Source organism: Perna viridis, chromosome 7, assembly GCF_037379345.1.
Source record: "Perna viridis isolate PV_CMFRI_1.1 ecotype Kerala chromosome 7, ASM3737934v1, whole genome shotgun sequence".
Classification (NCBI taxonomy): domain Eukaryota; kingdom Metazoa; phylum Mollusca; class Bivalvia; order Mytilida; family Mytilidae; genus Perna; species Perna viridis.
In genome coordinates, this window is record NC_142451.1 from 25994836 (window position 1) to 26021185 (window position 26350).

The 26350-nt window shown below is 31.9% G+C and overlaps 1 protein-coding gene across 2 annotated transcripts; it reads left to right on the forward strand.

Annotated features, from left to right (window-relative positions):
* Window positions 1-114: 114 nt before the first annotated feature.
* Window positions 115-25932, forward strand: LOC148612013 (ER degradation-enhancing alpha-mannosidase-like protein 3). 2 transcript variants are annotated; one of them, XM_088593092.1, is made up of 22 exons: window positions 115-331; window positions 2897-2942; window positions 3549-3649; window positions 4014-4053; window positions 4750-4862; window positions 5459-5612; window positions 6094-6219; window positions 6800-6905; window positions 7582-7679; window positions 8656-8781; window positions 9117-9200; window positions 10399-10482; window positions 11234-11358; window positions 12067-12229; window positions 12810-13006; window positions 13773-13911; window positions 14846-14933; window positions 15546-15652; window positions 18510-18629; window positions 20103-20148; window positions 20765-20944; window positions 23533-25932. In XM_088593092.1, the coding sequence occupies exons 1-22, from the start codon at window positions 222-224 to the stop codon at window positions 24537-24539; spliced, it is 3360 nt and encodes a 1119-aa protein (XP_088449218.1). In that variant the 5' UTR covers window positions 115-221; the 3' UTR covers window positions 24540-25932. The 2 variants fall into 2 exon arrangements, with proteins under 2 accessions (XP_088449218.1, XP_088449219.1); XM_088593093.1 differs by having other exon boundaries at window positions 123-331; window positions 14846-14927.
* Window positions 25933-26350: the final 418 nt, after the last annotated feature.

Genomic DNA, 26350 nt, shown 5'->3' on the forward strand with positions numbered 1-26350 from the left:
TTGAATATACAAACTATCAAATTTTCGAGATGTAATTTTGAAGCCTTTAATACTAATTTCGAAAAATTACAGAAATATGAATAGTTCGAAAACCACCTATCCTTTATTCAATCCGGAACTCATCAAGTGACAACAAGGCAAAATGACAACATAGCCACAAATTTTGATAAAAACTAATTTTTGCAAAATTGAATCAAATTTAAGCAGACTCTTAACTCAAAATGAAGTGCCAAAAAGTTGTAATTGTTATGTCTTTTATTGTTATTGTTGTATTTGTTCTTGAAGATGGAATTGTAAAGGCAATGTCATTAGCAGAAAAAAGAGAGCTGAAGTACGTATCACTTTATTTCATAAAATTTTTTTTTTAACTAAGTAAACGCATAATTAGATAATTTGGTGTTGTAGCCCATATTTATTGAACTTGATGTTTCAATAGTTCAATCAATGTTGGAAAATGCAATGCCTTTAAAAGGAGTGAGGGTATTATTGCCGAATCTGAATGTATTTGGAGACAGATGTACATATAACATTTAACTCAGAAAGAAAACAGATGCTCTTGTAAATTCCTAATATCAAGGGAATGAATTGGTATAGTCTTGGTCAGCCGTTTGTCATTTGAATGTTATACACTCCTTGAAATGTTCAAGTTTCCCATTTTAGCTTTCATGCATTGTTTATCATGCATTTACGCATGGTTTTGTGTTCATTTAAATGCACGATCAAGGCATGCTAGGAGTGTTTGTTTAAATGCATGATAGAAGCGTTAGTTTAAACAAACAATAGAAGTGTTCATTTAGTTTTGTACTTTGATTATATCCTTGATTCAGCTGTTATTTTTGTATTATTTGCTATTATTAATTGATTAATTTTCATTAATTCAATTTTCTATTTTTTTCTAACGACATTATTTGTTAATATTATATAATTATTTATCATCATTCGTGTATCGTGCGTTCAAAGGCAGGCTGTGAACATTCATCTATCATGTGTTTAAATGCATGTCAGGAGTGTTTGTTTATCGTGCATTTAAATGCACCAGGAACGTTCGTTTATTGTGCGTTTAAACATATGATAGAAGTGTTGGTTTATCATGCATTTGGTGTGCCTTTAGGTAGCATGTGTGCAGGAAACCTAAACGTCTCAAGGAGTGTATGAGACAGGTGCTACCTGAAATGCTCACCAAGTAATCATATAAAATTCAGGAACAAATTGGATCTGTCCATGCTGTCCTTGGTCCAAAGCAACAATATATTGCAGAAGTTGGCAGCCGTTCTCTACCATAACACCTGCTCATTAGAGAAGTTAAAGAAAATTCATGTGCCCCATGTCATCTTGCAGGTTTTTAGGGAACAATAGTTCTGTAGTGTTTATTTTACCATTTTTGGACTTCTGAGTTCTCTATTACAGTATTAAGCTCTTTTCAAGAGCATATTACAGTATTACATGCATGATTTGCTTAGTACAGGTGATTAGTGTTCTGTCTATTTGCCATAGAATGTTCATCTTTACAATGTAGCTCCAATCTGCATTTTTTTTTAAATGTCTCTACATGTGTACATGTGTATACATGTACATTGTACATTTTTGTTTATGCAGTTTTAAAAAGAAGTGAAATTATTATCAGAGGTAATTATTCCAACTCTAATAACAGTGTTCTAGGATTTTTCAGAAATTGAGGTTTCCTTGGGAAATATCTATATAAAATCAACTTTCCCACAGTCAATGACTGCTTTCTGAACAAAACAAATCCTTATAGCATATGAATTTTTCAACTTGCCACGGGAAAGTGTAACCCCGGGTAATGGGAAATAGGAATCCTAGAACACTGTATAATACATAATATTGTACACAGTATCAAAGAAACATTGTTTGTTTCATGAAAAAAAAGAAATTCAGGCCACTTTTTAAAATTTTATGCAAGTGGGTGACTTTTTTTTTGTCAGAAGCAAATTGACAAACTTTTCTGTGAAATATTTCATGACATATACTGCTCAAGCTGATAAATATTTATTATACATGCATGTGAATGAAAAGTTGTGTATACATGTATGTAAGAAACTTCATGGCACCAAAATCTTTCTAGAGAAACAATTTGGCACGATATTAGTGGCCAATTTGTTTTAATCAGTGTCAAATAACTGCATCTGCTGAAGCATTTTTAAACCTTCCCACAAAGCATGCAAGTAAGCCTGATGACAAATTTATAAAACCTAAACGGTTTTCCAGAAAAAAATTCAGATTTTAAAATAATTTTGCTGCAGAACAAAAATTGCTAATGCGACTCTGAATCCTCTATTTTAAGACAGAATTACAACATACATGTACACATACATTTGTACATGTTGAAACAATAATCAGAGTGTATTGTGGCATTTTCAAACGTGCAATTACATGTATGCAAACAATGTATCATTTCAATGAAATTTAATTAGTGCATTGCATTTATACAGTACACCCAGAGAAGGAGGATTCTCTTCCTTTTATTTTGGTGTCCAGTGGATCACAGAGTTTTACAGAATCTACTCCTAAAATCCTCCATGTGATTTCTCCTATCTGGGAGTACATGTATTTTATTGTCTTTTTGGGAGTATTTCATAGTTACTCCAAGTATTTTATTACCTTGTGTATTGTAATCATGTTCACCTGACAGGTAAGACAGGATGTAGGTGGTCCTTCAAAGGATAATCAGGGCAATAATAAACTCACAGCTGTGAAGTACGCCAAAATCACTCCAGGATTATTATGGCATTATCGGGAATTTCCTGGAGTCACTCTGAAAAGTGACACCAAAATGAACATCTTTACTTTCTGGGTGTACTGTACGTACAATGTATGTATTTACTTTTAAAATCTAATGTGCATTGTATATTACTGTGTACTGATAATTATATTTCAGGTTCAAATTAAAAGAAATGTTCTTCCATGCCTACAATAATTATATGGTAAGTTCAAGTATAAGATCATGAACAAAATTGTGGTCTCATAATAAAATTTTAACTTTAGTATACTTGTAATGACATGTACATATAAGTAGTTTTTACTGGCCATGTGTCAAGGAGGCAGTTAAATACATTTATTAGCTTATTTTGACTATCGAATCAAGACTGTTGATGACAGATCTTTGAATATTTCTGTTATGCAACTGTCAGAGATATCTATGAAAATGTTAATTAAACATGTATAAAATGATATACATGTACATATATGTGCAAGCATCAACAATTTTAGAGGCGGTTATATCCTGAAGATACTACAAGTAAATGCTGTTTGTAATCAATTAAAATTTAATGTTGTATTATGATACGTGATACATTTTTCATGATTTAATTAGTGATAAGTCTTTTAATGCTGCTACATGGTTCTGTTGTCGTTTCACAATAAGTTTAAGTGGTGATTAGCTGTTTTTAATTGACTAAAATACTGTCATAAATCCACATGGCTTAATATGGCTCATCATATTTATATGTATAGTATACAATGTATGTTCAAATAAACATTTCAGAAATCACAACATATACATGTAAGTAAGTGCTTTGTATTTTTTTCAGCAATATGCTTATCCAGCTGACGAACTAATGCCACTTAGTTGTAAAGGAAGATATCGAGGATCACAGCCTACTAGAGGGGATATTGATGATAGCTTAGGAAAGTAAGAACAAGTGGTTATACTTCATTGTATCAGTTTGAAGACTATCATTTATTTCATTACACAGAATAAGACACAGTTTATGTATTAATACATTAAAACGCTACAGATATTTGTTCAGTTACTTTGTAATTAGTACTTTGATAGTCCTTAGCTTACCATTTGTTAGTTCTTTTTATGAAATGTTACTGAGTTATACATGTTGTAGACTATAGAAAATATACTTCCATATTTATAGCTCAAATTTACAGGGATGAGAATAATCTAGCACATTCCAAAAAAAAATATTTATGTGTGCATTTGTATATCATGTTTACATTTTATTAAAAAAAATAAGGTGACCAGAAGTTTTGCAATTTATTTTCAGTTTCACCTTAACTTTAATTGATACTTTGGACACCTTGGCTGTAAGTAGTTTAAAGTGAAACTAATTGGAGGTTCATATAAATATAACATACACGTTACGTCGGTTAGGTTAATGTTATTGTAATATCAGATTTCCATGATTTTCACAATTTTAGGTTTCCACAAGAAAACTCTAAATGAAGATTAACTTTTCTACACTTGAAGCTTGGTTTCCAGATTTAACAAATCCTTCAAAAATTCAAGTTTTCTACTTGCCAAAGGGAATGTAAAACACAATAAACAATTTCCCCACACCAAAATTGTACTTGTCCCAGGTGATGGGAAAGTGGAATCCTATAGAACACTGATGGTCTTAACAAGAGGGAACCACAATACAAAATCAATATTTTTTTTATATTTACTGTGCATGAATGGCTGTTACTATATTGATAGCATTGCTGCTATTCTTCAAGAAATAGCCTTAATCTACACATTTATTGGAAATCTATACACTATCTCACAACCCATAACAATAAATATTTCACATTATTTCCTAGGTCTAGTTAAGAAATTGACCTGGGCTTTTGGTTATTTTTTTTTAGAGCAAGCATTGACTATAGGATGTGACCTTACTTGAACTAATAATTAATATTCTTAAATGCAAATGAATTATATTTTACATTTTTTGTTCATGTTTAAAACTTGATATGAGCTATATGTATCTTCTACTGTTAAAAGATTGAATAAAATCATTTCAGGTCATTGGAGAAATAGAAGAATTTGACAAAGCTGTAAAACTAGTGATATCTCAGGTCACATTTGACACAGATGTAGTTGTTTCAGTGTTTGAAACAAATATCAGGGTTCTTGGGTATGTATTATAAGACTGAAGAAATATATTCATACTTCTTTCTGGTGTTTTGTTAATAAATTTACAAAATCGTTTTGACATTAAAAATTTTTCTCAGTTAAAGTGTAATCAAGGGAACCAAGGTTATAGCGGTAATTAAAAGAATGCAATCCAGGGACAAAGACCATACATGGAAAACAGACATACACAACAAAGAACATAAAGTAACTAAAATCATACATACAAAGTAACAAAAGCAAATGAGCAACTTGGACTCCACTAAAAACTGGGAGCATGGACCAGGTGCACCAGTAGGGCTTTTGAAAATCAAACATTTCCTGAAATTGAAGTGATCATTTGATTGAACATTTAAACAGAAATTCTTAGGAGGCTGTCACTGCTGTGATTAGATGACCCATTGATTGATTTGCTGTCAGTTTTGTCAGTCTTTTTTAAAGCATTTTCAAACAAAATAAGCCTAATCCACAGTGTAAAGTTAAAGATAATACTTTGGTAACATTTAAATGTGAATTTTTAAAATATACTGTTACTATTGTCATGTGTGTTGAAATTAATAATTTAAAAAGATTTACAGAATTCTTCTTTTTAAATTTTAGGGGACTTTTAGGGGGACATGTTTTAGCTGCATACTTAAAAAGAAAACGAAAGGGAATGGAATGGTATAAAGATGAATTATTGACAATGGCTAAAGAAGTCGGCTATCGTTTACTTCCCGCATTTAATACATCAACTGGCATTCCATATCCTAGAGTAAGTGTCATACTAAAATGTAATGCGGAAATAATCACTGACGTATCGTACATACTTGTAGCCAGGGGGTTTAAGGGGTTCAGATGGAACCCCCCCCCTTGGAAATCAACAAGCACTATTAAACTTGGCATTTAGATGGGTCTGAATATTAAAGTGGAGATTCATGAGTCGATGTAAACCTCCCCCTCCTTTCACAAATTACAGGCATGAAGTAAATGAATAAAATGAATACTATCATTAGTTTATCTCAGAAAAAAATAAATGCTATTTACTTGAAGAGGGAAGAATCTAAACCATCCTGCTTTCTTATGATAGACATTAAAAATGTACTATTTGAGGATTCCTCCCTGGAAAGAAAAGAAAGACAATTTAGGGTTTTATTTGTCATTTGTTCTGTTTCAAGATGGTTATTAGTTAATTTAGACCTTCACAACAATTTCAATAATTAATGTACATAATATATCATTGCCTTTTGTTTTAGATTAATTTAAGACATGGCATAAAAGATCTAGCAAGTAAATATAAAGATACATGTACAGCATGTGCTGGAACCATGGTGCTAGAGTTTGCTGCACTGAGCAGACTTACAGGAGATCCTATATTTGAGGTATCAATTCACACAAAAGAAAAAATGTTTCCATCATTTAATAAAATTTTTGTGATAAGTAATGCTTCTAAAAAATTTTGGAAAGTTTTTGTTTTAAGCTATTGACAGGGGTTGAGTTATTCTGGAAAACATTAGTTAATCACTGAATGCATTGCTGCTTTTCATATTAGATTTATTTAAGACACTGTAATGAAATTATAGAACTTAAAGTGTTCCCTACAGCTTTTTAGAAGGGTTGGGTAATTCAGGTCAAAAAGGACACTTTAGCACTTTCAAGGAAAAAGTTAAGGCATATCTTGCATGCATTAAAGTTAATTTATGGACAACTGACAGAAAAAGGCAGGACACTTATATCAGTAAAAAATGGCAAGACTCCAACACTCTCCTAAAACTAATAGTAGGAAACACTAAGTCTATTTATTCATTTTCAGTAGTAATTATTATCAGGTTTGCATATCATTCACTTACAAAACAAAGGTGATTTTTCATCATTCTTTGTTTTTTTTTAACACAAATCTTTGAAAAGTTCTATGACCTGAGGTGTCCCTTGTTAATGTTTGTGAGAACTGTATTTTTATAGGAGAAGGCCCACAAAGCTATGGATTATTTATGGCAACAGAGACATAGATCAAGTGATCTTGTAGGGACAGTTATCAATATACACAATGGTGACTGGGTGAGAAGAGGTAAGCATGTTAAAGATATTTAACTGTTTCTAATGCTTATTTTTTTTTAATTTACATATTGACGTAAGATTGCACAAACTGTTACCATGCAATGCATAAAATGAAATAGCAAAAAATAGGATACTCATGTAAAAGACATCTGCTACTGTTTCACTTATTTTGTATACATAAAATCAATCATTTGGTATGAGGACATGTGTGATATGATTTTTTTTTCTTAGTTAAAGTGTTCATTATAATAATTTTATTTGTATACATACATGTACTGCATTGTATTTATTGCAGTCTTTACAACAGTAAAAATAAATTGGTCTGTCAATACTTATTTCCTATACAATATAAAATATTGTGATCATCCTAGTAACCTAGCAGAGTCATTGAAAGAAAGTACAATTTTAGTTCTTCAGTCATCAATCACATATGTCACTCATAATTATTAACCAGACATGATTTTCTTCTATTTTAAAACAGAATTCTGCTTTTTCAAATCTGGATTTTATTCCTCTGATACTCTTTTATCCTATGTTTACTTCCAATGTTGCCAATTTCTACATTTTATTGGCTTCGTAAAGTCATGTCTGAATAATTATCAAAACAAACAATAAGCATATTAAGGAACATGTTAAAATGTCATGAACTACACATTGTGGAGAAAGAGTATGTATGTATTTTACAGAGAGTGGTGTTGGAGCTGGTATAGACTCTTACTATGAATATGTATTGAAGGCATATATACTTCTTGGTGATGATGAATATCTAGACAGGTTTAATAAGGTAAATGTACTTTATTACACAATCTCATTAAAATTAATCTTCTAATACATCTTTTATAATATCTGATGAGTGTCTGTGTTTGGCTCCTTAACCAGACGTTTGGTTCATCCCACAATGCCAGTTCTGCTTTCCTGAAGTGGCCCACTTGGCACCTTGCATTCGAATATCCGACTCCAGTCAAGCAAGTCAGACTTCTTACCCATTTAAATTTTGAGAATATGTTGAGGTCGTTTCGTCCCCAAGGCCTCTAATCATTCATTTTACTGGATAAAACTGCCAATTGATGCCAGCTATCCTGAGGGAAACGACACTGCATGAAGTATAAAATCCAGTCTACTTCCTGTTCAGATGTCCTTTTCAGAACTTTTGATTTTGCCACTTATAATGCCAATGCTGAAATCTGATTTGCTGATCAGAAAGATCATCTGAACAGAAAGTAGATGTGTTGTAAGATCCCATATTTAGTTACTAATAGGATTACTTAATTATGTTACATTTGTTGAATTAAATTATTTTATGATATACAACTGTCCGTTACTCAACACAAAGAATTTTGGTAGAATGTTCAAATCAACAGATTGACACTTCCTTTGGTTTGCAATTCATGCTAGGTCAATTATATTTGATATGCATTTATATTAGCATCACTACATCACAGTACCATATCTGTTTCATGCATATGCCCCCGTAGTAGTAATCAAATTTTGAATAACAACAATGTGCGACATGGGAGCAATATCTCTTGTGATTACTGCTTAATTTCTTATTTAGGGATTAATTGTACTTTAAACATTAAAACAGGGGAAGCAGATATTTCATTTACAGTTTTTTTATGATAATGATATTAATCCTTCAATGTAATTAATAGATAATATTACTATTTCGTAAAAAAAAAGGGGGGACATGTTATGCATGAAAGGGAAATTGACTCAAGGATGCAAAGAAGATAGCTCATATGATTGTTTCTTTTTTTCAGCATTACACAGCTGTAATGAAATATATTAGTCAGGGCCCATACCTTTTAGATGTTCATATGCATAAACCAGAGGCAGTTTCCAGAACATTTATGGATTCTTTACTGGCTTTTTGGCCAGGTCTCCAGGTGGGTTTAAAAGTTAGAGAAGGTATTGGTTCAAATACCTAACACCTGTATGATATTCTAAGGTTTGAGGCTTTATATTTTCACCGGTATACATGAAAAATACTTGAAATCCATGATGTTTATCCAAAATGCAGTTTACTTCAAGAATATTTGTTCTCAGTTCAATAATTTAATTTTCAACGTATTGATGTATCTTGTGCACAAACTAAAAAAAGTGATAATATACATGGTGATATAAAATTTGGAAGAGCAAAATTCTGTTCTAATTTCTACAAGTAAATCTACAGAATGTATATGTTTTTTATAAACAACATTGTATTTTTGCTTATCTGTAGGTTTTAAAAGGAGATATAAGACCTGCTATAGAAACACACGAACTGTTGTATCAAGTAATGCAGAAACATAAATTTTTACCTGAGGTAAGATTATCTTTTTCCAAATTTGCCTTTCCTTTCAAGTTAGTGATTATGCATGAATATGAATGGAATGGTTATTGATAAAACGTAGCTATATTTAAAAAGGTAAAAACAGAATTAAATTAATTTTTGGTCTTATGACATTTGTCTGGGGCAAATAGCACTAGAAGAAAGGAGAGAACCACAACTGTTACTCAGACTTGAAAAGTCAAATAACCTTGGGTATCTTAGAATTATATGGGATTAAATAGTTTTTCTTTTGTGATCATACATGTACATGTACTTTCATCTGTTACCTCATGTTTTCTATGATGCCAATGTACAGTTATTTTGAAATTCATTTAAGTAGCACTATAGCTAAGAATCATGCAAAATGTGATACATGGTTGGAAAGCCTACATATTTTTATTTTTGATATCTTGTTTAAAATGCTTTAGTAAACAGAAATTAACATTTAGTTTTTCATATAACCCATCCTCATAGGAGATAAAATTTGTATAGAATGCACTGTAGAATTCAAAAGTAAGGGAGATAACTCTGTAAATGACACTCAAATACAATAGAATCTATTGGATTTTCAATGTTGATTATCTCCTAATAGCAGGCAGATTTGAATGAATAATTACACATTTCATAATATAGACCCATAAAACAACTTAATTACAAAAATAAAAATATGTAGCCTTTTTTAGGGTGTATCACATTTTTTCAGATTTTGCATGATTCTTACAAAGACAGCTACTTAATATGATTTTATATAAAATACATAGGAGAATAAGAAATTTTCACCAAAGCCTTGAGAAATTGTTTAACCATATTTATATGATAAAGTATAAATTGTAATATGACATGCTTCAACGCTCTTAAGACCACAGCAATTATAAAGTGATAAACACATGACCAATATTTTGTGCAACTCATAGGCTGCCTCTATTTAAAAATATGTAGAAATTAGTCCTATTTGAATTGAAATGAAACACAGATCCCCATTATTGCTTGGGGTAGAACAATTCAACACAAATGGCCAGCCCGTAGTAAAACAATGATAATATGGAGTTTACATGATTTATTTCTTAATCCAAGCACTACAAAATGAAATTATTGACAGTAGCATTTTACTGAATTCTATACTACTCCTACCTAAATCAGGAGATTAAATCAATGGCATTGTATATACATATATGATATGTTTTCTTTTCAGGGTTTTACCTCAGATTTCAGAGTTCACTGGGGAAATCATCCACTAAGACCTGAACTTATAGAATCAACTTATTTTTTGTATAAGGTATGACTTACTGTGTCAATGCTTTTCTGATTATTCATATGCAGTAAGACCTCTTTTAACCAAACCCCTTTCGAATTGTAGAATTCTGTTGGTTTGGACAGATGTGCAATTTATCCAGGTTCAAAACACATTTAAACTGACACAGTGGGACTTCATGACTTGCCTGGTATCGGAATTAAAATGACACAATGGGACTTCATGACTTTCCTGGTATAGGAATTAAACTGACACAATGAGACTTCATGACTTGCCTGGTATAGGAATTAAACTGACACAATGGGACTTCATGACTTGCCTGGTATAGGAATTAAACTGACACAATGGGACTTCATGACCTGCCTGTTATAGGCATGTTTTCGATTAATTCATGCTTTGGTTAAGACAGGTTTCACTGTAGTTAGTTTTTTACAAATAGGTTTTAATACATGTAATTATCAATATTAATGAGTTATTTCTTGTACATTTGTTTCATTGGACATGGAACCAAGTCTCTTGAGCAGATAAAAGCTACCAAAACACTTAGTGTCGTTTCAGAAATCATTATTATTAAAGATGTATTAAAAATACAAAAACCTTAGTTTTAAAGGAAAAATTAAGTAGATTTTACAAAAATTCATGCACATTTATTTTTTCATAATGGTTTACAGTAATTATTGTCTTGTATGCATTTTTTTTTTCTTTTAACCATCTTTTTCTCTAAAATTTGGTTGTTATTTATTTATAGTAATACACATAGTATTTGTACTTGTAGGCTACCGGTGATAATTATTATTTAGAAGTTGGTAAGAAGATGATGGAAAATTTAGACATCCATGCTAGAGTTCCATGTGGTTTTGCTGCCATTAAAGATGTTACTTCAGGAGCACATGAAGACCAGTATGTTTTAAGTCTTTAAAAGATATTTCCCAAATTTAATCATTATATCAGGCAGCAAAAATGCAGTCAATCTTCCCTATTTTTAAATGTTATATTGATCAATAATGTTTTTCAATTTTCTTAATTTTATGGCCAATTATTAGAAAAAAAAGGTACTTAAATATCTTTGGCTGATTTTGTCAATTGTTGTTATAGAAATGAATACATGTAGTAATAATGAAATTTTAGTAAGATTTTGCATAGTCCAATCCTCACAATTACATTTGTAAAGATAGATAATTAATTTAACTTCCTGGAACTTTAATCTTTTTACCTTATACCTTGTTTCATTCAGTATTGAAGGAATTTTGATTTGGTGATTGAGATTAGATGAGGCCATCATTATCACCTTCAATCTAAAGATATCCTTTTGAAATCAGAAATATTTACTATTAACAGTTCTATTAAAAAATAGCCCATTTATAATTCTCAAAATTTTCTTTCCAATCACTGTTGATTTTTTACATTTTTATATTATTTAAATAATAGCAATGAAGTTACTTTCATGGAAAACAGTTGGTCTTCCCTTGGTAAAAATGACAATTGTATGATAAACATCCTTTGGTGTTTAACTGGACAATTGACAAAAGTTCACTTTGTGGTTCTTCAAACAAGCATGTCTATAGATAGCTTCTCATTTATTTGTGATAACTGTCTTTTCAATTTCAGACTGGATTCCTATGTGTTTGCAGAGACTTTTAAATACCTGTATTTATTGTTTGCTGATAAATCTGACCTTGTGATCAACATTGATGATTATTTATTTACAACAGAAGCACATTTGCTGCCTCTTACATTATCTGTATATAACTCTACTACTAAAGTACCAAAGGTAGGTTTCATGCAAAACTATTATTGATTATTGAGTTGTATGGGCCAATTTGATCAGTTCTTTATCCATTAGGTATATTTATCCGCAGAATAACTAAAATAGATTGTACTAGACTTGTTCTTTGGATACTTTTATCCAGCTGATAAATCTTTCAAACAGCTGTGCCCAGGAGTCTGATTTTTAAACCAAGGTCAATGGGGTCATTATTACCACATGTGGTTATCTAGTTTTACACATACCAGTTATTTAAAAATATTTATTGATTCACACTTGCTGATAAAACTGAGGTTAACCGATCTGACCTGATCAAAAAAAATATCTGTTCAGTTTGCAGTAGACATGTGCAAATTAGCAAGGTTTTCTATTTAATAAACAAATTTTGAAGCAAAAACATTATTTTCTTAATTATCAATAGTTTTTCAATTACAAGAATAATCATCATTTTATTTCAATAGGGATTTCATCAAAGTTGATATCAGCCTTCCCTGGTGGGCTCACTTGATACATATGTTGATGATTCTGACTAACATCATAGCAATGGTCACAAACATAGAGGTTAATTATCTCTTTCATTTTACAGATCAGAAGAGAAGTGTATGAAAACTTAGCCAATGGTTACAATGAAGAGGAATTAACAACAACAATAGATTTGTCAGACTTTAAAGTAGAGAACACATGCCAGAATCCTCAGTATATGGCTACAGGCATGATGAACTATGCTACTAAGGTCAGAGGTGAAATGAAAGGCTGGAAAGATAGGGCTACACCTTCACAGAGGTAGGGAGTTATGTACTGAATGATCGTTTAACTTACTTGAAAGGACTGAAAAATGTTTTGCTATACTTGTATGCCTATTCTACTTGTTAGGTAAAATATCGTAGATGTTACAGGGATGACTTTTTTCCGCATTTTAGCAGAATTCCGCTATTTTAAATCTGGATTTTACCGTTATGATTCTTTTTTTTTACTGTATATTTACCTCCGATTTTGCCAATATCGGCTTTGTTTGTTGACCTTGTAAAATCATCCCTGATATTATATAATAACAGATACTTCTAAACAAGTTCTTGCCTTCGCACAATTGCTTTCATTGGTATAATATTAACTTAATATATTTTGAAATAGAGCAGTTCCAACATAATGAAAATGTTTGATGATTAATTAGTGATGCAATCATTAAGAACAACAAGCTATGCTGTTGCTAGTGTTGACAATATGGAAAACAAAATTTTGTTAAAAATTTATATGTTTTACTAATTTTGATTTCAATGATGTCTTACTTGGCTAAGCCATTTTTGAGAATTTAATATCTTATTGTTGCGGGTCTGAGATTTCATAGTCTTGCCGTCTCCCTGGTATTAGACCCTTAATTTTTTCTGTCCTGCATCAGATTTAGTATTATGTTAAACATTATTTCTCTTTGTAGATGATGTATCATTAAGATATGAAAGTTTAAAGTATAAGCAATTTCATAATGGTGTCTGTGTCATATCCACTTTTAAAAATAAAGATTCTGACTTTATTGTTTCATTTTTATTTGCAGCTGTTCTTTTCAGCCAAGACTTAAAGCAGCAGATTTTATAGCAGGCAACAAGGCACAGTTACAGATGTTACATGATATGGGTATTAGAATAGCTACTATGTCTGATGGTCGTATCCAGTTACTACACTCAGCCACTGATGTAAGGTTATGTCAGGGTATGATATGGAGGAGAACTTCTTACCTATAGGAAAAATTAAACATGCAACATTTGTGACATCACAATCAAATGTTTTACAAATTGGCGTACAAGTCATAAAATCTGTTTTAAAAGTGAAAAAAAGTAAAAATTACGAAATCTCAGATATCTTGTGGTAAGATTTCAGTGTTCTCTAATTCAAAAGAGCATCATTTAACATTTGAATTCTTACTCTTGGATGTCTGAGATTGCTCTGTTTTGCACTCTTATGGGTGTTAAATTCTCAATGTCTTTTCATGTTGCTACATGCTTTAGACTATGGATAGTTTGAGGATTTATTGAAAGTTTAATTCAGCTACTGCACTGATTTGATATGTGACATTTTGGTTTCTTATTGAAGCAAAGCGGATGACATGTTCTAGTTAGAGAATACATACACAACTTCCATGTTTGATAAGACTCTTCAAAGATGTTCACATTTTACTACCATTCAATTAGTTAGGAGGAAAATTTGACCCTCCTGGTATTATAAAATTGTCAAAACACTTTTACATAAAATTATTAAAACACTATGCATATTCTCCAATACCTTAATGATAAAGGACCACATTTGTCCAGTTCATATGTGATGTGTCAAAAAGTATACATTCTTTAAAATTAATGAGTGAACTCAATTGATAGTGACATTTACATTACTATTTTATGAAAGCTGGCTCCAATCCCATAAAACATCTCAAATTGAGATTTTCCTCAAATTTTTCGTCAACCCAAATTTTGACTAATCAGATCACTTGAAATTGATGAATTGAGGAAGAACACTAGACTTGAGGAAATCTCAACTTGAGAATTTTTTTATGAAACCCTGACCGGTTCACTTAAATAAGGTGGTTTTGGAATAATGTTTTGTCACTGTGATATTTTTACTCTTTACACTCAGGCTGCTTCTGTTCAAGATGCAGAGAATGGAATGAAGTTTATGCAGGAGATGATTGAACTTTCATCAAAACAACCCCAGGATGGTAAAAGTATTGTCATTTGTGTTGTATTTTTTTACCTTTACTATTTCTGCCAAGTCTTATGATGTTGTGAAAATTTTCAGGAGTTACCCAGAAATCTGCTTCAATGTTTCTTTATTGTTGATTTTTCTGTTCTTTTTAATCATTATGTGTTGTCAAATTATGAATTGATAGCTATTTAAAGAATTATTTTAAATCTTTAAAAAGTAATGCCTACTCTGAGGCGTAGCACTCAAATCTTGATTGGTATGGCAAAATTTAGTTACAGAGTAAAATATCTTGTTTATTTATTTTTCGACAAGAATTTTAGGTACTGCATGATATACCAACAAAAAATATCGGTACTGCTCCAGCATTACCTGTCGTATCTGGTGTTACACATGTGCTTACTCTAAGTGCTTCAAATGTATATAATTCTAAAGATCTTTCCTTTTACAAATTCAAGCAAACTTTAATTATCAATACACTACAAAGGAAACTACATCTTCCTAATACATGTATTATTCTTCAGACGATACCATCTTAGAAATCAGTTCTGCTCGTTTTTGTCCATCACATTTTTATATTCCAATGATTAGTTCTATATGAAAAAGTTCAAGTTAATGTTTAATGTTTTTGTAGCTCATGACCCTATGACAGTGCAGGTGATATCTGAACCATATTATGGTACTCTGTGGTTTAAAGCAGGACCAGCTCAATTTGGTTATAACCTAAAAACTAATCCTCCAGTAAGTTTATCGTTGTTTCAGACATATATTTCTTTATGATATGATTAACTATGATAGTCTTTATGAACTGCTTGTGTAAAGTTAAAATCCAGATCAAAGTGTTTCTTATAGACAGTTTTGGAAGAGTAATTAAGGGAACCAAGGTTATAGCGGTAATCAAAAGAATGTAATCCAGGGACAAAGACCAGACATGGAAAACAGACATACACAGCAAAGAACATAAAGTAACTAAAATCATACATACAAAGTAACAAAAGTAAATGAGCAACTCAGACTCCACTAAAAACTGGGAGCATGGACCAGGTGCACCGGTAGGGTAAGCGTCCTCTGCTTTTCTAGAAACACCCACCGAGTTGCTCATAAAAAGTCAAGTCCAGTGGAAGGGAAATGTGGGGACAACTTGCCTTTTCTGTCAATTTTTCCTGTTAATGCTTTTATTATGTGCCTTCAAATTTACCTTGAACATGCTAAGTGCTTGCCTGTAGTGCAGAAGGTTGTGGGTATCGATTTCCAGCTGTTTCACACCAAACACTTTAAAACGGATAGTCACTGCTTTTCCACCAAACACGCAATTGTATTAGGGGATTGAGTGATCACTGATCAGCTTGTAGTCAGTTCAATGTGTCTGACGGGAGTGGTATGCCTGTCCATGGACTGTTGCTATTGTGAGCTGGCACTGTAATAATCTGGCTGACCATGTCAGTCTAGTATAAAGCAGGGTCTGTTTGATTGATCAATCTGTCTTGTCCTGAAATGCATGAAACATATGCGGTAGGGACCATAAACCATAATCCATCAATCAGTCAATCTAAAGTTATTAAAAAGACAAATCCTGGAAATAGGTAATACAAATTGACAAAAAAAATCCAAAAGTAATCAACTGATATAAAGGTACAGTACACAGACCAGATAATAGGGAACACTGAAAAAAATGAAAGAAGTGTCTAAAGTGCCATGTCTCATATCTGACAAAAAAAATTTCAAATATTTTAAACAAGAATTGAAACCATGTTTAACCTCAAGGATCGTTTGCAGTTTAAAGTTTGGTTGATGAGAAAATCCACTCGAGTTTATTCTAGACTACCATATTTTGGTGTGTATAGTGCACATTTGTGTATAATGCGCAGGGTGGTTTTTCCATTTAAAGTTGATATAAAAACTTTTTTACCGATTTATGTATGTATTATACACGGTGAAAATAGTGTAAATTGTTAGAACCAGAAACATTTCTGGCTTTAATTTATTTTTAAATAGAAGGGACCATTTCATCTGTTTTGTGTATTTATTTCAATAAAGAATATTGTTTTTGTTACTTTTTGTATTTATCTGTTTTGTCTGTGTTTATGTGTATTCATTTACTATTCGGGGAAGAAATGCATAACATAGACAATAGCTGAAATTGTCAGCTTGGACATATGTTTTGATTATCTTTGAAAGATTTTTATTGAGAGTAATAAATTTCTGAAGGTTGCTAATTCTAGAAGAAGAACTGTTTTTATTACAATCAATTAAGGGGTCTGAGCGAACAATGCAGACGGTCATCAAATAGGGCATGTGTGTTGATACCTCGGCCAAGCGTGATAATGAGATGCAGAATTTTCTCCGATGTGTATCGGGGGTACATAAAGGGTTTATCTTTAAAATTAATAGCTTTTATGTTGGATAAGGATTTTGATATTAGTTCACTGAAAAAAGGAAGCCAATATTTTCAAAAAGTAGAATATCTAATAACTATGAAGTAGAGTTCAATACGTGTGTAAATGACGATATTTTTTTTTAACAAACTACTTTATCCAATTGAAATATTTTAGGGCTCTGTGACCAATGTGCCCAAGATTTTGTTATTCAGTAATTGAATTGTTTAAACTTGTGTGTATTTTAATTACTTCTTTCAAATCATTAACAAGTTGTATACATCGTAAAGACATAATTATATACACATCACAAAACAATTTTCAATCTCTTTGATGATACCGGTAACTAATTGTCTTGTGTCTTCGTCATGATTAATTAATCCCCTCAATAAATATGTCAGTTGCTTGTTAGATATAAAATTAACAGGTGAAACCATAATCAGTGATATCTAAATACCCTTTGCAACGCCTCAATAACCATGTGACAACATTAGGTAATCGATACACAAAAACAAAAGTATGGCGGTTGCAAACGTAATCTGCCGTGTTCTTTTGGAGGAAATAAATTAAAACCAAATTCTAATCAAGAAGATTTTATTGACAATGTATGCTTACAAACGTAACAAGTCAACAAAAAAACACTGGAAAAATCCATAAATATGCTTTGGCAGCTCACAAGTGGTCTCTGATTCGATGTTGATTCCCTTGAGATCTTTAATTTTTTACCGATCTTAGGTCTGTAAAAATGTGTTGAAACGATGTGTGGGTGTATTATACGCACCCCCATGTTCTGAAATTAGTTTCCTGGTAAAAAGTGCGCACAATACACACCAAAATAGGGTAAACTTATTCTGACTGTATTTTATATTCTATACTCTAATCACAACACTTTCAAAACATGGAATATTTAATTGATAACTCCAGTGCAGGAGGTAAAGGGTTTGATTCGAGTTACATCAAAGACTAAAATTCATAGTCATTTGCTTATCCGCAAGGCACATGGTATTTAGGGGATAGAGTAACAACTGTTTGGCTTTGAGTCAGAATAATTTGTCCTTGAACTAGCACAGTAAAGATTTGGCTCAGCATGTGGGACTGGTATAAAGCAGGATGTTCAATGAGTCAATCATTTTTGTCCTGAGATGTTTGAAATAGTTGCCTTCATGATGTTAAACTGCAATCAATCAGTCAATCTATTTATAACTTTTAATTTTATGTTTTAGGTACAAGGCAATGTGGTTAGAGTAAAACCATTCAAAGCATGTGGAGCTATAGAAAATGCTGCAGAATTGAAAGATAAAATTGCATTTTTAGAAAGGGGTGACTGTATGTTTAATGATAAGGTATGTCTCATGTAAAAAAGAGAAACAACATGTATATTGTCAAGACATTTGAATTAATTTGCATTGAGAAGATTTTTTTTTCATTTTACCGTAAAATTGTCAAGTAATAAAGATAAATGCAAAAAATCTACACCTTCTATGCTTTACAAACTTTAACTTGATACTTTATGAGGTAAAATCTCAAGATTTGGTCTAACTATCAATCCAACATTTGGAGCTTCTTGTGAGATCTAGCCAGGGATTGCACTGGGTTTCACCAATGTTGCAATTTGCAATTTTTTATTTGATCTGGCGACAAAAATAACCAGTTGGCAATTTTCTTGGCACCTAGGTTTTATATATTAAAATTGAAATAAAGTTTGTCAGCAATGGATATTCTCTCCACTTAAACAATTGTGTTGACACCTGGTCAAAGTTAATTGACCATAACCAATTTACGACTGAAGCCAATCAAAAGTAATTAGACCAGGTGACCGTGACTCACAATATCCTCTTGGGAGGTGTCAATCAGATGTCAATATATTATTGAGCCAATTAAAACTCTTATCATCTGGTCAAAGGTAAACACAATCATGGCCATGTGCACGTGGCTACATACAAGCTTCACAGCCCTATTAAACCATATGATACATTCAGAAACAGATTTACCTCATAACAGAATAAATTAAATCCAATTAACAAAGATTATCCCATCAGGAAGTGTTTAAAACACTGTGAAAAGCAAGAATTGATATAAGAAAATGGATGACATTTGTTTACACTTTTGTCATGTGCCTTTTTTGGCGTACACAAATAAACAAATAGATATGGATTCCGAAATTCTAATAGTATTCAAATAAATAGAATTCAAGATAATTGGAAAGGGACGCAATTAATGGTCAGTGGTAGTTTGCTAGAAATTTTATCACTTGAAAAAAGAATCAAGTTTGTTGAAGATTTATAAATAAAAAACAAAATTATATTTTAAGATAAACTTAATTAGACCACAAAGGACAAAGGTCAACAATGAACATGCTTTAAAATTAGGGACTATATGAACATAGTAATATAAAGTCCTTGATAGAAGTAAAACACCTTTTTTTGGAGTAGTACTTTAATATTTTGCATATAAAGTGACTAATGGTTTTAAATCCTGACTAAGACTAAAGCTAAAAACCTGCTTTATACATGCATCAAGAGTGAATCTTAGATACATGTATGTCATGAATGAAGGGGCATAACTCATCAATGGACTTGATACTGTCATATTTTAAAACAATTAGATAAAAAAAAGATTTTAGCACCCATTTTGGCTCTAATTTCTGAAAATTTGCGACAAAAATTGGCAGCTGGCGATTTTTCTGGCGACAGAATTTCAAAACCAGAGCAGCCCCAGTCTACCCCAAAAGTGTTTGATTCCCCGTATTGTAATAGACCAGTATTGATATAAACTTTGTATCAGCTTCCTAATTTGTTGTGTTGTATGTATTTTAGGCCAGACATGTCCAAGCTGTAGGAGCTATTGGGGCTGTTGTTATAGGTAGGATTTTATTAAAACAACTAATGATTTCTTTCATATACACTTAGACCTTAAAAAACTATTATGCACCATATATAAACTATAGAGCCTGATTCCTTAGTAAAAGCATTTCAATCAAATATAAATACTGAAATAGTACCATTCATTTGCTTAAGTTCAAAAGTTGTCACTATTTGACACCAAATTTATTTGTGACAAGTCAAATTACCTGTTATTGTCAGGATTGAAAAGAACATGAGACTAAGAACAAGAAAAAAAGATATAAAGTTTTGATTGGTGTATAAAATTAAGCCTTAAGTCAAGAGACAAAGTAGAAATATTATTTTTATAGTGAAACCAGTCTTAATCAAATCCTGGATAATTATTTAACCTGTCTTAACCAGACATTAAAGTCACAGTGTATTTGAACCTTGGTAAACCAAACACCTGTCTAAACTAAATACCTGTCTAATTCAAACACCTGTCTAAACCAAACACCTGTCAAAACCAAACACATTTTAAAGGCAAGAAGGGGTTTAGTTTAGACAGGTTACCCTGTACTTATACATGATATGGTTGCAAGGATTTACAGGTAGAATGTTGGTATGTTTTGTAATTTTATTTCCAATGTTTACAGATAGTAATCCATCAAGTACAGCTGATGGACAGATGTTGTTTGCCATGTCTGGAGACGGTACACAAGATGTGACTATTCCTGTCGTCTTCCTCTTTGGCAAGGAGGGCAATGAACTGTATGAAGTAATTCTGGCTTTCCCAGAAACTGAAGTCCTCCTGGCTCATACACGTAAAAATGAAAGTAAGTTAATTGAGGTGCTTCTTAAGTAGCACTCCAACTAAGAATCATGCAAAATGTGATTTATGGGTTAAAAGCTTACATATTTTTATTAGCTCACCTGGCCAAAGGCCGTGTGAGCTATTGCCATCACTTGGCGTCCGTCGTCGTTAACAATTTTTCATAACTCTTCTCCTGTGAAACTACTTGACCAATTTGAACCAAAATTGGTATGAATGTTTCTTGGGGTATCCTGCATAGAACTGATGTGGGGATTTTTGATCGTTGAAAAACATGGTCACCGTTACTAAAAATAGAATGTAGGGGTCAGACAGTAGTTTTTCGCATATATCTCCAAAACCGTTAGGTTTAGCCAAATTCTGTCAGGGTAAGTGTTCCGCATGATGAGATCTACCTGCGGTCAAATTTTGGTTTTAATCTGTTATGCCATGTTGGAGTTATTGTCCTTTTTAGCTCACCTTGCCGAAGGTCATGTGAGATATTGCCATCACATGGCGTCTGTCGTCAATCATCATCGTTAACAATTTTTCAAAACTCTTCTCCTCTGAAACTACTTGACCAATTGGAACCAAACTTGGTATGAATGTTCCTTGGGGTATCCTGCATAGAACTGATGTGGGGATTTTTGATCCAACGAAAAACATGGCCGCTTTTACTAAAAATAGAACATATAGGTCAGACAGTAGTATTTTGCATATATCTCCAATACAGTTAGGTTTCGCCAAATTCTGATGAGGGTAAAAGTATTCAGCATGATCAGATCTATCTGCGGTCAAATTTTGGTTTTAATCTGTTATGCCATGTTGGAGTTATTGCCCTTTTTCAATGTTTTTTGCTAATTTTTGAATTGAATGTTATTTCTTTCAAAACTCTTCTCCTGTGAAACTACTTGACCAATTTGAACCAAAATTGGTATGAATGTTCCTTGGGGTATCCTGCATAGAACTGATGTGGGGATTTTTGATTTGTCAAAAAATATGGCCGCCATTACTAAAAATAGAACATAGGGTCAGACAGTAGTTTTTCGCATATATCTCCTAAACCATTAGATTAAGCTGAATTGTGACACAGGTAAAAGTGTTCAGCATGATGAGATCTATCTGCAGTCAAATTTTGGTTTTTATCCGTTTAGCCATGTTGGAGTTGTTGCCCTTTGTCAATGATTTTTGCTATTTTTATATTATTTCTTTCCAAAATCTTCTCCTCTGACAATACTTGACCAATTGAAACCAAACTTGGTATGAATGTTCCTTGGGGTATCCTGCATAGAACTGATGTGGGGATTTTTGATCCGTCGAAAAATATGGCTGCCATTACTAAAAATAGAACAGGGGTCAGACAGTAGTTTTTCGCATATATCTCCTAAACCGTTAGGTTTATCCAAATTCTTTCAATAGCTGAAATGATCTGTATTATTAGGACTGCAAAAGTCTTCAGACTCCTTGTAAGAGTTATTGCCCTTGAAAGGGGAAAAATGACTTTTTTTTTAATAGTTTTCAGTCAATATCTTGAAAACTACGATAGATTAAAAGAAACTTTCAATTGTTGAAAAGACCTTGTTATAGTCGTACCAAAGACTTCTTTAGTCAAAATTGTTGGACAACTTCTTGTTTAATTTATTGCCTTTGAAAGGCAAAATTCAAGAAGGTTAGCGATTCAAGCTCCTGGGAGCCTCTTGTTGTTTTATAGGGTATCCTTAACAAAATGACAGATTTTTTATCGCTGAAAAAACATGGCTTCCATTTCCAAAAATAGAACAATTTGGTCAGACAAGAGATTTTTGCATACATCTCCAAATCTGTTAGGTTTAGCAAATAGCTTTCAATTGCTGAAATAATCCTTCTTATAAGGCTTACAAATGTGTCCAATGAATCAAATGGAGTCAAAATTGTCTGACAATTCTTTGTTAGTTATTGCCCTTAAAAGGCAAAAATGTAACCAAGTGAGCAATTCAGGCTCCTGGGAGCCTCTTGTTTTTGATATTTTATTTGGATTGCCATAGTAAATAGTAATAAACATTCGATTTTTCAAATAACCTGTGTTCTTAGGAGATGAAAATTATATAGAATGCACTGTATACTTCAAAATTAAGGGAGATAACTCTGTAAATGACACTCAAATACAATAGAATCTTTTGGATTTTCAATGTTGATTATCTCCTAAGAGCACCCAGATTTGAATGAATAATTACATATTTCTTAGTATAGACCCATAAAACAACTTAATTACAAAAATAAAAATATGTAGCCTTTTTTGGGGTGTATCACATTTTTCAGATTTTGCATGATTCTTACCAAGACAGCTACTTTAAAATTTTCATTATCTGTTATACAAAAGTCTCCTATACATAGATGATATTTATAGCAGGGGTTCAAATTTACTTTCAGGAGAGAAAAGTCCTGACTTCTTTGCATCCTAATAAATATGGTATGTTTAGTACCTAGGTAAATGATAGGTCTTATATTTATGATTGCATCAAAATTTGGGGCCCCAGACCTTGGACCTGTTTTAATTTGAACCCTTTATTTGAACACTTATGTAATGCATTATATGGTATAAATATCACCTAATTTACCCTTTGCTATTTATAGAATACTTCATACCAGGTGGAGAATTAGTTCAGGAAGATCCAGTGCCTGAAAAACCTAGTGTTGATGTAAAAGGCCCAGAGCGTGAACAAAATGGACCTAGAATCACTGTTAGAGTAGTGGGTGATAAAGCATTCCAAACTGTTACAAAACAAGGAACTGTTGATCCTTCATCAACAGATGAGGGTAGTAAAACTTGTAATTCAGAGACTTCTGAGAAAGAAGTTGAGGGTGTCCATGGAGATAACTCAGGGAATAAGATATATTATAATTATCAGGCAGGGACAAATAAAGTATTAATGAATGTCAAAGTGAAATCAGATGAGGAAGTTCAACCCGAGGTCCCTGCTGTAACCGATGAGGAAGTTATAGTTATATCAACGTTACCAAATGGATCAAAACAATTATCATTCCGTTTCGATCAGTTGACATCAAAACTTGATGGACAACGACCACACCTTAATCAAGTATATCAACATTTAGTGAAAATTCTGAAAGATAGAACTAATTTTCTCTCACTAGAGAATCGTGAGGAGTATCTCTCTGCTGTGGCAAGACTTTTAGAATCTGCTTACTTTAATGTAGCAGTAGATAAAGAGTCCCAAAAGTTATTTGATCAATTAGCTGATGTGTTAGAATTAATAGACACCACACCTAGCCAAAGTGAACAGAAATCCAGCTCAGTATTATATAGAAGTTATTCTTCTCAAAGTGCTGATCTTCCATCATATGCATCTCACGATGAATTGACAGAAAATTGTGACGAGGAGTTTGAAGATGAATCTTCAGATTCTGATTTAATAAATGTGGAAAAGAATGATTCTATTGAAAGAGGAGATGTTTCTGTAGATTCATATGTTGAAGATGAAAATAATAATATAAAAAAGACCTCTGATCCTTCAGATCATAGTAAAGATGAATTAACGAAACAAAATTTAAGTTCTAATCAAGAAAGTAGAACTGATGAAGTTCCCAAATCAAATGAATTAAATAAAAAAGATGAACTGTGATAGTAAAATCTTATATCTTAAATATGTTATCCACTTATATGTAGAATAACTATCTATAGAACCAGTGTTAATCTGTGGTAATGGTTTCATTGAAGGTCATTTATTATTAATCCAATCAATTTCAAGGCTGTGTAAAAATCTTTGTTTGGCTGGCAGTAATTGTCCATATTGTGAATTTCAATAGCTTTCTGTGTACTTACATTTAGGATAACATGTTTTCAAACAGGTTTTAACTGATTTTTTTTTTACCAACAAATTTAAATTTTTACTATTTCTGGCTTTAAATATGGCTAGTGACTAAGGCATAGACTGGTTATTGTTAATAAAAACTTATTACATGTAAGTTAATACTGTGGAGTTAAATATTGTAATGGTTGTGGATATTGGTATTGTTATGCTTCTTGGGAATTTCATGGTGCAATAGATCAAATTTCACTAGTGTAGCATTTGAGAATCCAGTCTGGCTTCCAGCAATGTCAAGGATTAGTACAAAAAACTTAAATTCACCAATTCCCCCTTTTCCTGGGATGAAATTGTTTTTCACCCTGTAACTTTTAATTAGTTTTCTTGGACCTGTGCAGCATAGATGTAGTTATACTGATATACATATAAAAATGTCTAAGAATTGCCAAAAATCATAGAATTAAGACTGCATGAGAAAAAAATAACCACACATTTACAGTAATATGAATTATATTGGTATAACTTTCAAATTTGTAAAGTTAATTTAATTGTTTTAGAAGTGCTATAAATGTATTATACAAAAAGGTGCTTTGAATTAGTCACTTAAATGTATGTGACAATCCATTTATGGAACTGTGAAACCTATATCAATCATATTTTATGGGACAAATATTTTGTATATTCAGGGAGATGCCTTAATTTACAAGTTCAAAACTAATGAAGGATCAGATTAGTTTTGAAAGGTTTTACTGTTGATGGAACTGAAATTAGAGTTTGTATAATTATCTCTTTTTATGTTTCAATCTTTGCTTGACTATGTTTTCACCTAAATTAATTATTTATTCTACAATTACTTTTTTTCTCATTTAAGTTAAATTCCTATAATTATCTCCCTTGTTACAGGCCTATTTATGTTTCACTGTTCACATTCATGTTTTAAAAGAATTAAAATGTCTAAGTGGGGGATAATTTCTAAATGATACTGAGATTATGGATGTAAAAATCTGCAGGAATTTATTATTTTTTTGTTTGTTTCATAAAATTTACTAGTTCTTTGTATTATTATGCAAAATGATGTGAGACTTAGAGCCAGCATTTAGTCTTCCATTATATTAAATATTGATTTTCTGTAAAATTATATCAAAGCTTGTAAATTTTGTATTATGACTTTGTAGAATTAAGTTGGTCAATTAAACATTTTGTTGTCTTAGTTTTATTCACATTATTTGAGATACATGTAGACTGTTAAGGAGGTAGACCTAGGGTAAGGGACACAACTCTTACAAATCATTGAAACATTTGTATTCAACGTTTTACATCAATTTCATTTAAGCATCAAAGTAACTTGGATTGATTTCATTCTGTTTCAAGTGAAAGCTCGGTAGGCTTTGGTGAAATTGTATATGATACAAATATATCACTGATTTCAAGTGTTATGTCCCTTACCCTAGATCTACCTCCTTAAAGCAGTAAGTGGTACATTTTTTTATCCATGTTTATATTTTGGTGCAGTTGCCTTTTGTATGACTTTTTAGCTCTGTATTGTAATATATGTACACTACAAGTTCTTCTGTAACCACCAGTATTATGAGTAATGCGCCCGATTTTGTAGCAATAACTGGTAATTC

Excerpts from the sequence above, each read along its gene's own strand:
- LOC148612013 (XM_088593092.1), top strand. The coding sequence starts at position 222 with ATGAAGTGCCAAAAAGTTGTAATTGTTATGTCTTTTATTGTTATTGTT. Across the intron at positions 4,054-4,749 it reads ATACTTTGGACACCTTGGCT|GTCATTGGAGAAATAGAAGA; the intron begins GTAAGTAGTTTA and ends AAATCATTTCAG. Across the intron at positions 18,630-20,102 it reads ACTGTATGTTTAATGATAAG|GCCAGACATGTCCAAGCTGT; the intron begins GTATGTCTCATG and ends TATGTATTTTAG.